General features: G+C 41.3%; 2 protein-coding genes across 3 annotated transcripts; one reads left to right on the forward strand and one right to left on the reverse strand.

Annotated features, from left to right (window-relative positions):
• Positions 1-288: 288 nt before the first annotated feature.
• On the forward strand, positions 289-6,048 carry c16h8orf76 (chromosome 16 C8orf76 homolog). Of its 2 annotated transcripts, none has more exons than XM_034102504.2 (8): positions 289-531; positions 1,266-1,367; positions 2,336-2,479; positions 3,261-3,311; positions 3,764-3,908; positions 4,415-4,604; positions 4,985-5,117; positions 5,628-6,048. In XM_034102504.2, the coding sequence occupies exons 1-8, from the start codon at positions 427-429 to the stop codon at positions 5,793-5,795; spliced, it is 1,038 nt and encodes a 345-aa protein (XP_033958395.1). In that variant the 5' UTR covers positions 289-426; the 3' UTR covers positions 5,796-6,048. The 2 variants fall into 2 exon arrangements, with proteins under 2 accessions (XP_033958395.1, XP_033958396.1); XM_034102505.1 differs by lacking the exon at positions 289-531 and adding an exon at positions 967-1,185.
• A 606-nt stretch (positions 6,049-6,654) lies between these two features.
• Positions 6,655-10,741, reverse strand: LOC117460629 (protein FAM83A). Its single transcript, XM_071206043.1, has 7 exons — positions 10,465-10,741; positions 10,226-10,345; positions 9,533-9,669; positions 9,162-9,329; positions 8,366-8,490; positions 7,514-7,857; positions 6,655-6,806 (listed from the first exon to the last, which is right to left on the reverse strand). Exons 1-7 carry the CDS (start codon positions 10,739-10,741, stop codon positions 6,655-6,657), a joined length of 1,323 nt encoding a protein of 440 aa, XP_071062144.1.
• Between the last annotated feature and the right edge of the window lie 2,098 nt (positions 10,742-12,839).

Here is a 12,839-nt window from a genome sequence, read left to right on the forward strand (position 1 = left end):
TCTGATTGGTAAGTAGCTCACTTAATGCACATTAAGTTACAACTTTTCTATATGCCGCCATCAGTATTATTTCCTCTAAATGCATAGTGTGAAAGTAAGCTACTGCCTATACTTGGTGGGTTCATTTTTTTGGCTGGGCATTATGACGACACACTTGCCTTCAACAATAATTGTTTTTGGCATTTAAGTTTCAGTTTAATCAATCGTGTGTTCATGTTTGCTGCGTGTAACCATAGACTGTGTAACCCATTTCCTTCGTCGCTCGGAACCTTTCTGCCCGGAACTATTCATCCTCGACGTTGTATCCGTTGTGCACTTAAGGACTGTGTAACCATGAGGGTGTAAACAAACCTGAATGAGTTTCAGATGGACATTTGTTTCTGTCGCGTTAAATATTAATAGTTTTTTAAAATTCGTGATTTCCCGATGGAGATATTTGGGAGCACGTTCGACGACTCTGTGTTTCTTCAGTCGAAGGACCGAGTCGCCGTGCCTCTGTCCCATTACAACGCCAAACGCTGTGAACCAGAGGCGAGTCTATTCAATACAAACCATACACTGCAACGTTATAAACGTAACGTTACTGGATAAACAAGCAGCTGCTGTGTGTAGTATGATGCCGGGCATTGAAGAAGCCACCCAGGTCTTGTGGCGGGAAAAGGCTATGAATGAAAGGAAGCAGCAAGCTAGCTGTGGTCAACTCTTTAGTAAACAGTATGGCCTGTCTCCACGAACATAGAGCCAGTGGTGGAAAGTAACTAAGTACACATTTACTCAAGTAATGTACTTATGTACACATTTGAGGTACTTGTACTTTACCCGAGTACTACTCTTCTACATGTTCGAGGCACATTTGGTATTTTTAACTCCACTATATTTATTTTTCCAGATTTATTTACTATTTACTTTAAAACATTCAGATTTTGACGAACAACACTTTGGAAAGTATTTAAAAAATATATGATTATTTAAATGTGAAGAATTTTTCAATTCTGCAATGAGTCGTTTTACTTTAGTACCATTCTTGTTGCAATACATTTACTTGAAATGGTGTTTTTTTCAGTTTGGTATTAGTAGGCCTACTTTTACTCAAATAAAGAATCTGAATACTTTTTCTACCACTGCATAAAGCTATCTCAGTACATGATATACTTAAGGTTACCAGACTTTAAAAAACAACAACAGGTATGCTCCTTGTACCTTACATGACAGCATTAGTTATTTTGCAGAGTACACCCTTATTTCTTCGTCTTGTTTCCCTGCAGTGGTTCTGTGAGAGTTCTGCTCTCTGTACAGATGATCCTTTGGAGAAGCAGAAGGTGTATAAGTTCAGAGGAGACTTGGCTTTGAAACAAGGGAACTATCAGGTATTAAGACAGTCGATTATCTCTCATTTTAAATACTTCTCAACGACCATTGTGAATTGTTTTACTGACCAGTGAAGTTGAAAACAAGTTAAATACAAAGTGGATACTCTGAGTTCAATGTGTTCCTGCTGGTTCACGGGGACTGTTACAGTATGCAGCACTGTTGTCATAGGCCGGTATTTGCATGTTTTTAGAGCTGCTGCTATGTAAACAACATCCAGCATTGGTTACATTACTTATTCCTGTCATGTACACATTGACATATTCTACCCAACAGAGCAAAAAGGAATATGTTAACTATATTCAGCCGTGTGCTACTGAGCAACATTTGAAGATAACAGGAAAAAGACTAGTTAAGTAACATATAACTACATCACACCAAACCTCCTTGTGAAACCAGGTTTAGATGTTAAAATACAAAACAGCTGTAATCTGCTGTATTTATAACAACACAGTTCTGCTATCATGATATGTAATTATACACACACGGTGACCTTCGGGGTTGCAAAGGGATGCTACATTTAATTACATTTTCCAAAGTTAGCTTTTATCCGGAAACATTTTCTCTCTCTCAATACAATCTTATTACAAAAATGTAACTTTTTAATAGTGACATTATGTGTACTACACTCGGTGGCATGGCATGTCTTGGTTATAAGTTTGTCTAATGTTGTTTTAATATTTTTTAATTCAACTTTTTACATTTTATTTTATTTCCTATTTTATAACATTGTAAAGTGTCTTTGAGCACCTGAAAAAGCACTTACAAATCAAATATATTATTATTATTAATGTTTCAAAGAACCTTTATTTTTCACTGTAAGAATTAACGCTTTTATTTAATTAAAAAGTTTCCATCTTTTCCAATTGTACTGTATTGTTCCAACCCTAGTCCCATACCGATCATGTGATCTGTTATCCCCTTTGAGGAATGTAAATGTTGTGTTGTCGTGGTGCGGTGGGTTTAGAAAGCCTTGGATGTATACAGCAGCTGCCTGGAGCTGAACTCTGCCAACAACATGACCATCAGGAGAGATGTGCTGGAGGGAATGGCCCGATGCTGCACCGAACTGGGACAGAGGGACCGGGCGCTGCACTTGAGCGACCTGCTGGTAATTCTCCAATGAGCTTTTCCTACTCTGACTGCAAGTCCCCATCTGTATGGTTGGTGTTTAAAAAATTAGGGCTTCACAATCAATCAAAATTGCAATATGTGGTAGATGCAACATATATGACAGTATCATTCTAAATGAAGTATTATGTTGCTGCAAAAAATCCGGTATCCTACAGACTAAAAGTCCTTATTTTATACCGATCCTTTAAATATTATAATATATATCGCTATTGCAATATTATGTAAAATATTCGCAATGAGTTATTTTTCCAAATTGTGCACAACATTTAGTAGATGATAACTAGTATAAAACCAAAAACAATAATTCACCATTTAAGATATTTTGTCTCGTGTAGGCAGTGGCTAGTAGGTCACATGGTAGATTGAAGTTTAAACAGTATACATATGTGTATTATATGATACAATACACTTTCAATATAAGCAAATATTAAACGTTTATTTCTTAACTTCAAGATAGCCATTGTTCTTTTCACCGCATGTTAGTTGTGTGCCTTCAATGGGTTCATACCTACTAAAATGATGTAAACCTGACAATTTCCCTGGGACAGCCTTAATATTGCCCTTTTCGTCACATTTCTGCGCCATTAAAGAGGAGTGTGTCTGTGTTTTTATGTGCCCCAGATTCTGGGAAGCTCCCGTATTAAAAAGCCGTAGTAACATTTGCATTTCCATAGCTCTAATAAAATGAGATAAGAAACCAGTGTGAAAGCTTCTCTTTAGAAAGTGACCAGAACTCAGTCTACATGATCTCTCTGCAGAGCAAAGACGCGTCCAACACCTGTCACCTGATCAGCATCCTGCTGCTTAAGGTAAGCATTAGCAAGAACACAAGCAAATCATTCTAATACATCCCTCTACCTGTGTGACCTTGAATCCTCGAAGAGAGCTTTGTTTTCCTTGCATGCCCTAAAGGTCAAAGAAGAAAGAATGTATGAAAACACCCGTATAGAAACTCATGCTGTGTAATCCAAGTCTCATTTATCAGGTCATATGCTCACTACTTCCCAAGCACATTTACACTAAAACTGTAATATTTCAAACACTAATGCTAAAACAGTCTCACGTCTTTTTATATAGTTTTGCTGTCGTTAAACGCGACCCCCCTTTTACATCAACTCATCAAGAAATGTTCTCCGTTACTGAATTATTCCTTCACTGTGAACGCATGTGAGAAAGATAACGTTTGACAGGCTGATGATTGCATGTTAATATTATCATTTTAGAGGTGTTCCTTTAATTCAAATGTAATCCTTCACTGAAGGTCAGGATCTACCAGCATTTTGGAGCCTTAGCATCGAGGATGTCCTGCCTGCAGCAGCTTTGCATCCTGCTGCCCTTCAACCCCTGGCACTGGTTCAACCTGGGACAGATGTGTCTGGAGCTGCTGGACAGCAACAGCCCCTCAGGTAGGATGGGCTCCATCTAGCACTCATCGAGCACTCATCTAGCACTCATCTAGCACTCATCTAGCACTCATCAAGCACTCACCTAGCACTCACCTAGCACTCATCTAGCACTCATCTAGCACTCATCTAGCACTCACCTAGCACTCACCTAGCACTCATCAAGCACTCATCAAGCACTCATCAAGCACTCACCTAGCACTCACCTAGCACTCATCAAGCACTCACCTAGCACTCATCAAGCACTCACCTAGCACTCATCAAGCACTCACCTAGCACTCACCTAGCACTCATCAAGCACTCACCTAGCACTCATCAAGCACTCACCTAGCACTCATCTCATATATTAAAAGTCAACAATGCAGGAGGCTTGTTGGTGTTTGTTGTTTATTGATATGTTGAACTAACGCTTTTGCAATCGCTTAATTTGAGCAAAAAACAAATGCATAAATGAAAAATAAAACAAATTGACATTGGTTTTATTTGATTGTTGTATTTTCCTTTATTAGGATCTTGTTCTTTACAGAGTTGTGAACCAGCAGAGAAAACGCAGAGTGATGGAGACATTCAGGAGCAGCAGCAGGAGGAGGAGGAGGAGGAGGAGCAGCAGGAGGAGGAGGAGGAGCAGGAGGAGGAGGAGGCAGAGCTCGATGGGGACAGAGTCTGGCTGAAAGCTTGCACCTGTTTCATCAGGACAAGGTCAAGTAAATACATTTTAATACACAGCACAAATTAGACACTAATAGAAGTCGGTAGAACTACAATTAAATATATTGTAGTTGTTGAAATCCACTGGAAATATTGGATATTTTATGAACTTCTTTAAAGAAAGAAGTTTGCACCCCTGATCATTTTGATCAACACTTCAGCAAGAAATATACATTATTAAAATCAGTTGTCCCGCACATCTGAAGCTCATCCAGATAATCATATATACAGATTTTTATCCTGAGACTTTTACCTCCCCCCACCAAGATCAGAGTTGTATTTTTTGCCCACAAGCTACACAATAATCTGTGAATACTCTGACGAAAGTCACAGTTGAAATGTAAATCGTGGTGTCTGAATATCTCCCTCAGACTCCTGCTGAGATTCCTCCGGCAGCAGCAGTCCTCCTTTGTGTTGCAGCGCACGGAAAGCACCCTACAGACGACAGACGAGGTGCTGCAGAGGCTCAATCCCAAAGAAACAACCCTGCAGACTCTCACCGAGGTGAACATGTGCTCCTGGTTTTGCCTTGAATATGGACGGTTTCCACTAGGGGTGGGGGAAATAATCGATACAGCATAGCATCGCGATACTTTGCGTGGCGATATTGTATTGATACACGGATGCCAAGTATCGATATTTTATTACATAAACTTATATAAACTGTAGCATATCGCTCCGAAAGATGGTCGTATATAAAACAGGAAGTTACGTTAAGACATGTATACAATTGCAATGAAAGTAACAAAAACAATACCATCTCCTTTTCAGGTTCAAAGAACACAAATTGGGTTATTTACATAAACTATTCATATTGCAAATATATTTTTTAACCAGGAAGGGAAGACGGACATGGATATGACCCATGTGATTTGCAATATCGCAATATATCGCATCACGATACTTAGCATATCGAAGTATTGTGATAGTATCGTATCGTGGGGAGCCTGGTGATTCCCACCCCTAGTTTCCACTAGAAACACACATTCACCTTCTCACTGTATGATCTCCCAGGTGGTGTCAGAGGACCTGATCCCAGACAAAATGAGAGAGGACAGCCAGGACGGGGAGAGCCTGTCCAGTGTGTGTTTGCAGAGCTTCAAGGAGCGCTGGTGGAACAAGATCTTACTGACTGGTGTGCTAGAAACAGACGCACACAGAGAAGTGAGGCCTGTTCGCTGACAGGAAGACCCTGTCCCTGTGCAGGTCCCACCAAAGAGCAGGAGAAATTGAGTGGGAAATCCACATTATTGATATCATAACAAGACCCCATACATTCACACAGTACATTTTAATGCTGACAATCTCAGAAATACCCCCCTTAATAAAGAGAAATATCTCAACTGTTTTGACTCACACACTTCCACAGAATTGTATTCATTGTATTCAAGCACAGATACAGTAGAGTATTTAATAAAGCAGATACAAATATCCACTTCATAGTGTGTGTGTTATGATTTATGACAAGGATTATTTTCTGGACCACCATCAAAGTGATATATGATTGATACAAATTATATTCGCGGAAATGTCAGTCATGCCTTAACATTTTCAGAAAACTGACGTTAAAGTTTTAGGATTAAAAAGAAAAGAAACTGAACAATAACCTGAACAATAACCAAGGTAAGATCAGGCTTTGTCATCCACAAACCCCGGACATATAAAGTGCCATAAATACCATAAACCACCCCCATGTGAAAATTAGCAGAAGTGGCAAACTGCACTTGTGTGTGCTGTTAACAATAATGATAAGACAATAAACACCATATAAATACGCATTGTGGCCGCTACGCCCCGGCTTCCAGTCTTTATGCTAAGCTAAATGACATCTGGAAAAAGCTTCCTAATACACTATTTTGAATAGAATTTCAGATGAATAAAGTATTTTTGTTGACCTGTATGAGTCGACTGCAGTTGAATACGTGTCCATAAATTGAAGACCATAAGTGAAACTAATCTTCATATCTTGGGTACATTTGGAGGAGGGCCTGCTCGGTGTCTGTCGGTCAAGCTGTGGCTCCTTCCTAATGACGTAGTCCTGTCACTGTGAAATGTCCTCCAGCCCCCAGGTCTGTCTGTCCTGTAGGCGGTGAGGAGGGAGTCGCGGGGGGCCACAGGTCTGGGTCTTCCAGTGCTGCTCTGGGGTATCCAGTTCAATATGGGAGGGGACCTGGCTTGTTGAGAAGGGGGGGGCTGCAGATGTGTCCACGGTGAGAACAGCTGGGAGTCCATCCGAGGCTTAGGACTCAGAGCCTCTGCTATAGGGTGGGACTCGAAGGAAACCTGATGGTGTCTCTGGGTTTGATCTTGCCTCCCGTATTCTAGAGACGATACTTCAGTCTGCAGCCGAGATGTGTGTTCTCGTGTGTGTGTTAGAGGGAACCACGGGCCTGTCTTTGCTGGTTTTTGCTGTGATGTGGAAGGAGGCAGGACTTTGGGATTATCAGATAGAAAGTCCACCTGTGGTTTAAAGTTGCAGTTCCATTGTTGTCTTTTTCTCTCCGGACCGGCAGCCATCCCCTCCAGAGGCATGGTTTTCCCATTCCTTTGGCGAAACAGAAACCTGTCATTATGGTGCTGTTGATTTGTCCTGAGAGTTGGCCTCTCACTGGCAGCCCTAAGCTCTCTGTACGCGGGAGAAGCAGCGTGTCGAGGGTTTGACCTTTCAGCATTTTGTTCAGTTGTAGTGGTGATGGTAAGGCTGGTAAGCTGTGACTGAACATATGAGACATGTGTCGGACTGAGAGGACTTGAGTGACTCTGGATCTGATGCTTCTCAACATTTGTCTTGTGCTCTCCCACTGTATGCTTTACCATTCCCCGATGTGCACTCTGCAGTGCTCCAGGGTTAACAAGTGGTTTTGGGTACAGTTGTGTCCGTTTCTGATGCCTGTGTGTACCTTCACCTGCCCTTTGAGGCGTGGCCTTGCTGCACTCCAAATCTGTGCTCTGTGGATTGCATGAAACCAGTGTTTTTACTTTGGTGTGAGGGTTTTGTGATTTCCCTTTAGGAGCACTGTGGCATGGTGCTGTGGGCGTGCTGGATTTCAGCGCAGCGTTTTGAGATGCCTGTAATGTTTGGTAAAGAGGGAGGAGCAGGGGCACGGTGATAAAGGAGATAAAGCCAGGGATGGGTTTGGAGCTGGAATGCAGCCTGAGGAACTCCTGATGGACAGGTCTGACCGCGCTGCCCCTCACAAGAACAGCCAGAGTACGATGGACCTGCCAGGACAGCCAGGAGAAACTGAGGAGATCAAAACGGGCCATTAAAAGTCATAAAACAGTCCTACTATAGTATGCCATTAAAAAACAATTTATATTATAGAACAAATAGCTGAGTATGTAAGGAAAGATGACAAAGGATTTCTATCTTTGACTACAGAGGTGTGTCTTTTATTTGCACAACACTTAATCTCATTACGCTCATAACTCCCGTTAATTGCTTGTATTGAACAACATAATATGACAAATAATGTTAGAAAAATGTCATATATAAAGTTATAATATAGTATGCCATAAAAAGAAAACAAGTCACAGTATACCATTATCATTTAATTAAAACATTTGTATTGTATATCACTTAGTTATACTATACCGTTTGATAACATTTTCCATTAAAATTAATTTGGGTTTTATAATACCAATATAATAATATAATGTTTTTAAAATGAATATCTCAATATAAGTCATTCTAACATGTCATAACTAATCCTAGCATGCCATCAGATGTTATTAAAGCATGTAGTGTGTACCTGTAAGAGCCGGTCAGCACCTCGCTCCAGTCAGTGATGATGAAGCTCTCAGAAACCTGTCCTGTCAGCTTCCTGCCCGTCCTAGCACAGTAGGTCTGTCCCTCCACACTGCGGACCGACAGCTTCTACACACACACACACACACACACACACACACACACACACACACACACACACACACACACACACACACACACACACACACACACACACACACACACACACACACACACACACACACACACACACACACACACACACACACACTTTTAGGGTGCGTATTCTGAAAATGAATATTTGATAGTGATGATCAGAACTGAAGTTTGACTCAGACAACCTAATTTATCCCCACCTTTTTAGCAATGATACTATACCCAATACTTCTTGTTTTTACGAGCGACGCATCAGGTCTTTGCACAAGGCATAATATGAAATGCATGTATTGTTAAAAAACAGCGTTCCGGCTTTGGAATGAAGACTACGCACACTTTACACAGACTTATATAATATATAAACGCACAAATCTGCACAAGCATCAAGAACAGCATCAGTTTAAATGTAAACCTGTCCAACTGTTACCTTATTTATAATAACAAATATCACAACATGCATGATATTAGCCTGTATTTGAGTATTCTTTTTGAATACAATAATGGTATTTATTTATGTAGAAATGATAAAAAATACTGCACTCAAGGAATGTTGAACAGGTGCTTTCCCCCCTAACCAAGTTTTGGTAAATGCTTCCAGGCTCAGACAGACAGGAGGATGGGCAGAGGTAGATCAAGAGACCCACAGGGAAGTGTTTGCTGTCCAGTTTGAGGTCCTGCCACATGCTGAGGAACAGGTTCAAGTTGAGATGATCCAGCAGCAGGTGGACGGACACATTCCTCTTCCTGCTGGCCTCCAGAAGATCACAGAGCAGCTCGACGTCACTGAAGGTGTCCATCACTATGGCCAGGGCCTGCTCACACACATTTCATTTAAGATTTCAATCACTATAACAAAAACCTGTGCAGACAGACACTGTGTCACAGCACTCAGGGCTACACATTTTATAATCCCTCACATGTACAGGCATGCATGATATGGCATGTTCTTATAATGTGCAGGCACACGAGGAAACACACTAAGTGCTCTCCTCATCTCCCACAGAAACACACCCACCATGGCAGCCTTCCTGATGAACCCTCGGACCAGGTCCTTCATGCTGCCTGCTGGGCTGCCAGACTGGAAGAAGAGCTCAGCGATTGGCTCGTCCAGCACAGAACCAGTCCGCCTCACACCTGGAAGAGACATGGACACGAGAGTTTACAAAAACATTTAACTTGGTGTTGTGATTTCACATTTTTATCTTAAAATGTACATGGGATGAAAGACACATTTTTGTAACCTTACATGTAAATTAAAACTCTAACATGTCAAAAGTCAATCTCAGACAAAATAAATCACGTGATGCTTTGATTTTATACGTGAAACCAAATTTAACATTCAAATAATTATGTTATCTTAAAATGCAGGTGATAAAGGACCTGTTTGAAGCTTTGCAAGTCAATCACATTTGAACTACTTTATGATTGCTGACTTTTGTATATGAAAATAAACATGCCCTATGTGAAGTGACACATTCAGGTCGTTTTGTTTTCACAAATAAAGAATATTACCATGTTATTAGAGATTACACTGTAAATGTAGAAACAGCAGAAAGATTGTATTAAATTCCTTATTTCAGAGTAGTTTCTTTTGTGCACGAACTAGTGTTTTATTTGTTGTCTCTTCACTTTTGCTGTAACAATGTACATTTCCCCTATGTGGGATGAATAAAGGTATTCAGATGTTATGTTATAAGTCTTGTCCCACCTTTGGGGCTCAGGTCCAAACCGACCACAGTAGAATCCTCAGAGGAACATGTTGTGGTAGACTGGGAGCCAGCAGACAGGGTCTCCACCTCGTCTCCATCATCACAGGCACCAGGATCAGCTACAAAAAGAAACAAACCAGGAATCATTATCTTTTTTTAAATCCAATTAATGAATCTATTGGTTACCGATGTGTTCAAACCTCAGGCAGCAAAGAGCAAGCTAAAAACAAACACTAACCATCTCTGCCATTCTCCAGGATGTAACTCTTCTCCAGCTCGGAGAGAAAGTCCACTTCTTCCTCTGCACTCAGCATCTCTCGGTACCCCTCCAGACCCCGGCTGAGCAGGCAGTCCACCGCCAGCCGGGCGCTCTCGTTGTGGCTCAGGTCCAACGCAGGTCTGCTGGCCAAGTCACTGCAAGAGGAAGGGATGCGGAGGTCCTGAACCCGCCGCCTCACCTTCCCCAGGGGCTTCGACCTCCTGTACCACAGCACTGACACGCTGCTGGCATCCATGGATAATGTTGTTCAGTTTGTTAAGAGGTAAAATATTCTCATCAGACAATTATTTGATCAAAAGCGGGCGGTGCATGATCCTCAAGAGCCTGGGTGATCTGCATTTCTCTGACATTACATAAATGAAAGAACTACTGGTTGAACCATAGAAGTAAGGAGAACATCCTAGACCCGCCCCTGCTGAGGCAATATGGTTACACGTGAGGAAAGGTGAGAGCAACAGTTATGCAATAAGGTGTTAAAAAAGGCAGATAATTCACAAGAAAACATGTAATACAAATCTATCCATATATGTTTATTTGTGAAATATGACATTTCTGCTTTTTCCTACAATGTGTGAATTTCTGGTTAAACATGAACATAAATGAAGAACTTTGTTTAACTGTTTTTGCTTCAAGGGCCTGAGAGTGATTAGAGCAGGTGAGGGCTGATACATGATGGGTGCAGGGAGAGAAAGGGCTGAGTGACAGGAATGGGGATGGCTGTCGTTACGGCTCATGTCAAACAGCACCTGATGTTTATGGGAGTAAAAGAAAAGACAGAGAGTTCCAGACACACCCAGGGAGGAGAGAAACACTCGGGCTCTCAGCTGTTTGACAGTGAGAACACTCTGCTGGTCGGAGCACAGTCCAGCCTGATCGGCAGCTGCTTTGTGAAGAGACAGATTGATTTTGATTGTCAAAAGCACATGAACCATGAACACAAAACAACTCAACAAACATCCCTCATTTATAGTGATGTCTAAAGTAGGAACTGGATTAGCATTTTGCATGTTGTCTCTTTAATACACTATCTGTTAGAGGTGTAAATGTTTGGGTATTTCACTAATGGATTAAAAAATAATACAGATTCAGTACTTAGAGGTGCTTTTTTTGTTAGGATCTTCTCCAATCAGTTTTGCGATTGATAAATGCGATGTGGCAGTTCTCTCTTGATATGAGCGGGATGCAGCACTGGTGTATTTCATGTACAAGGCCATTCTAGGCTAGTTACTCAAGTACGTAGAGGAATCTCTGAATTCCCTTCTTTGCATGACCTGCAGGATGGACTCAAAAGCCACAACACATTACAACCTGTCATGTCTGTTGTCTGTTTGAATGACGCACTTACAAATCTTTATTGATGCGTGACCATTTGTTTTAACGTCATATCATTTTATTGTACGCAAGTACGTAATTTGCAGGAAGAAGACGAATTACTTTGTTGGCTTCTTGGCAAGATTGCTGTTGTAAAATGTTGGTTATATTTGGTTAAATAAATAAAGTTATATCAGCTGATGGTATTTGTGTAAACACACAGGGCAAACCTAAGTAAAAATACTGGTCCTTGCTACTGCATAAATCTCTTTTTAATAATAACCTTTTAGTATTTGTCAATTCTGTGACTTCAAGACCAAGTTCAACTTATGTAAAAATAACCTGTTATTTGGAAACATAATGCTAGCTGCTTTTAGAAACTAGCCATTTCCAAAATGCATTTTACACAGACTAACGTGAAAACTGGTATTTTTTTGTGAATTTTTAATAAGTAACGCAATACCGTCCATATAGTAGCATTAAAGGTGGGGTAGGTACGTTTCAGAAACCGGCTCGAGTGCACTAAAATTTGAAAGTACACAGCCGAAAAGAATCCGCCCCTTCCTTCAGACTTCCTTAGAGCACCTCCTCCAACACACATGAACGCGCACATGACGTCAGCAGACTGGTGAAAGTGGCCGCCTGTTGCTGGCGAGTCATTACGGCCCGTCTACACTACAGCGTCGACAGCGTCGAAAGCTCCAATCTGCCCATTCACTTTCAATGGGGTGACGTCACGTAGCCGCGCTTTTTCGCCGAACTGAATTGTGGGTAGCAGAGCGAGGCGTCTCAGGTGACAGAAGTTGAACAATGTTCAACTTCTGTCGCCTGAGACGCCGGAGTAGCCAGCGCCAGCCAATCAAATCCCGTTTCCCAAAATCTGACAGCTCAAGCCGTAGCCAATCAAACCGCGTCTAAGCTGGGAGAGATATCCCGCCGTTCATTTCTATATTTCAAAAAAAGTCAGAGGAGAAACTAACTATCGCCGTAACGAATCACCCGGTTTTGTATGACCAGACCCT

Source organism: Pseudochaenichthys georgianus, chromosome 16 (assembly GCF_902827115.2).
Source record: "Pseudochaenichthys georgianus chromosome 16, fPseGeo1.2, whole genome shotgun sequence".
NCBI classification, from domain to species: Eukaryota; Metazoa; Chordata; class Actinopteri; order Perciformes; family Channichthyidae; genus Pseudochaenichthys; species Pseudochaenichthys georgianus.

Bases quoted from the DNA above. Each gene is read 5' to 3' on its own strand.
- c16h8orf76 (XM_034102504.2), top strand. From the start codon at position 427: ATGGAGATATTTGGGAGCACGTTCGACGACTCTGTGTTTCTTCAGTCG. The intron at 532-1,265 runs GCGAGTCTATTC...GTTTCCCTGCAG, and splicing joins CCAAACGCTGTGAACCAGAG to TGGTTCTGTGAGAGTTCTGC. The intron at 4,605-4,984 runs GTCAAGTAAATA...TATCTCCCTCAG, and splicing joins ACCTGTTTCATCAGGACAAG to ACTCCTGCTGAGATTCCTCC.
- LOC117460629 (XM_071206043.1), bottom strand. From the start codon at position 10,741: ATGGATGCCAGCAGCGTGTCAGTGCTGTGGTACAGGAGGTCGAAGCCC. The intron at 9,670-10,225 runs GTGGGACAAGAC...TGTAAACTCTCG, and splicing joins TTTGGACCTGAGCCCCAAAG to TGTCCATGTCTCTTCCAGGT. The intron at 8,491-9,161 runs GTGGGTCTCTTG...GTGTGTGTGTAG, and splicing joins TGGACAGCAAACACTTCCCT to AAGCTGTCGGTCCGCAGTGT.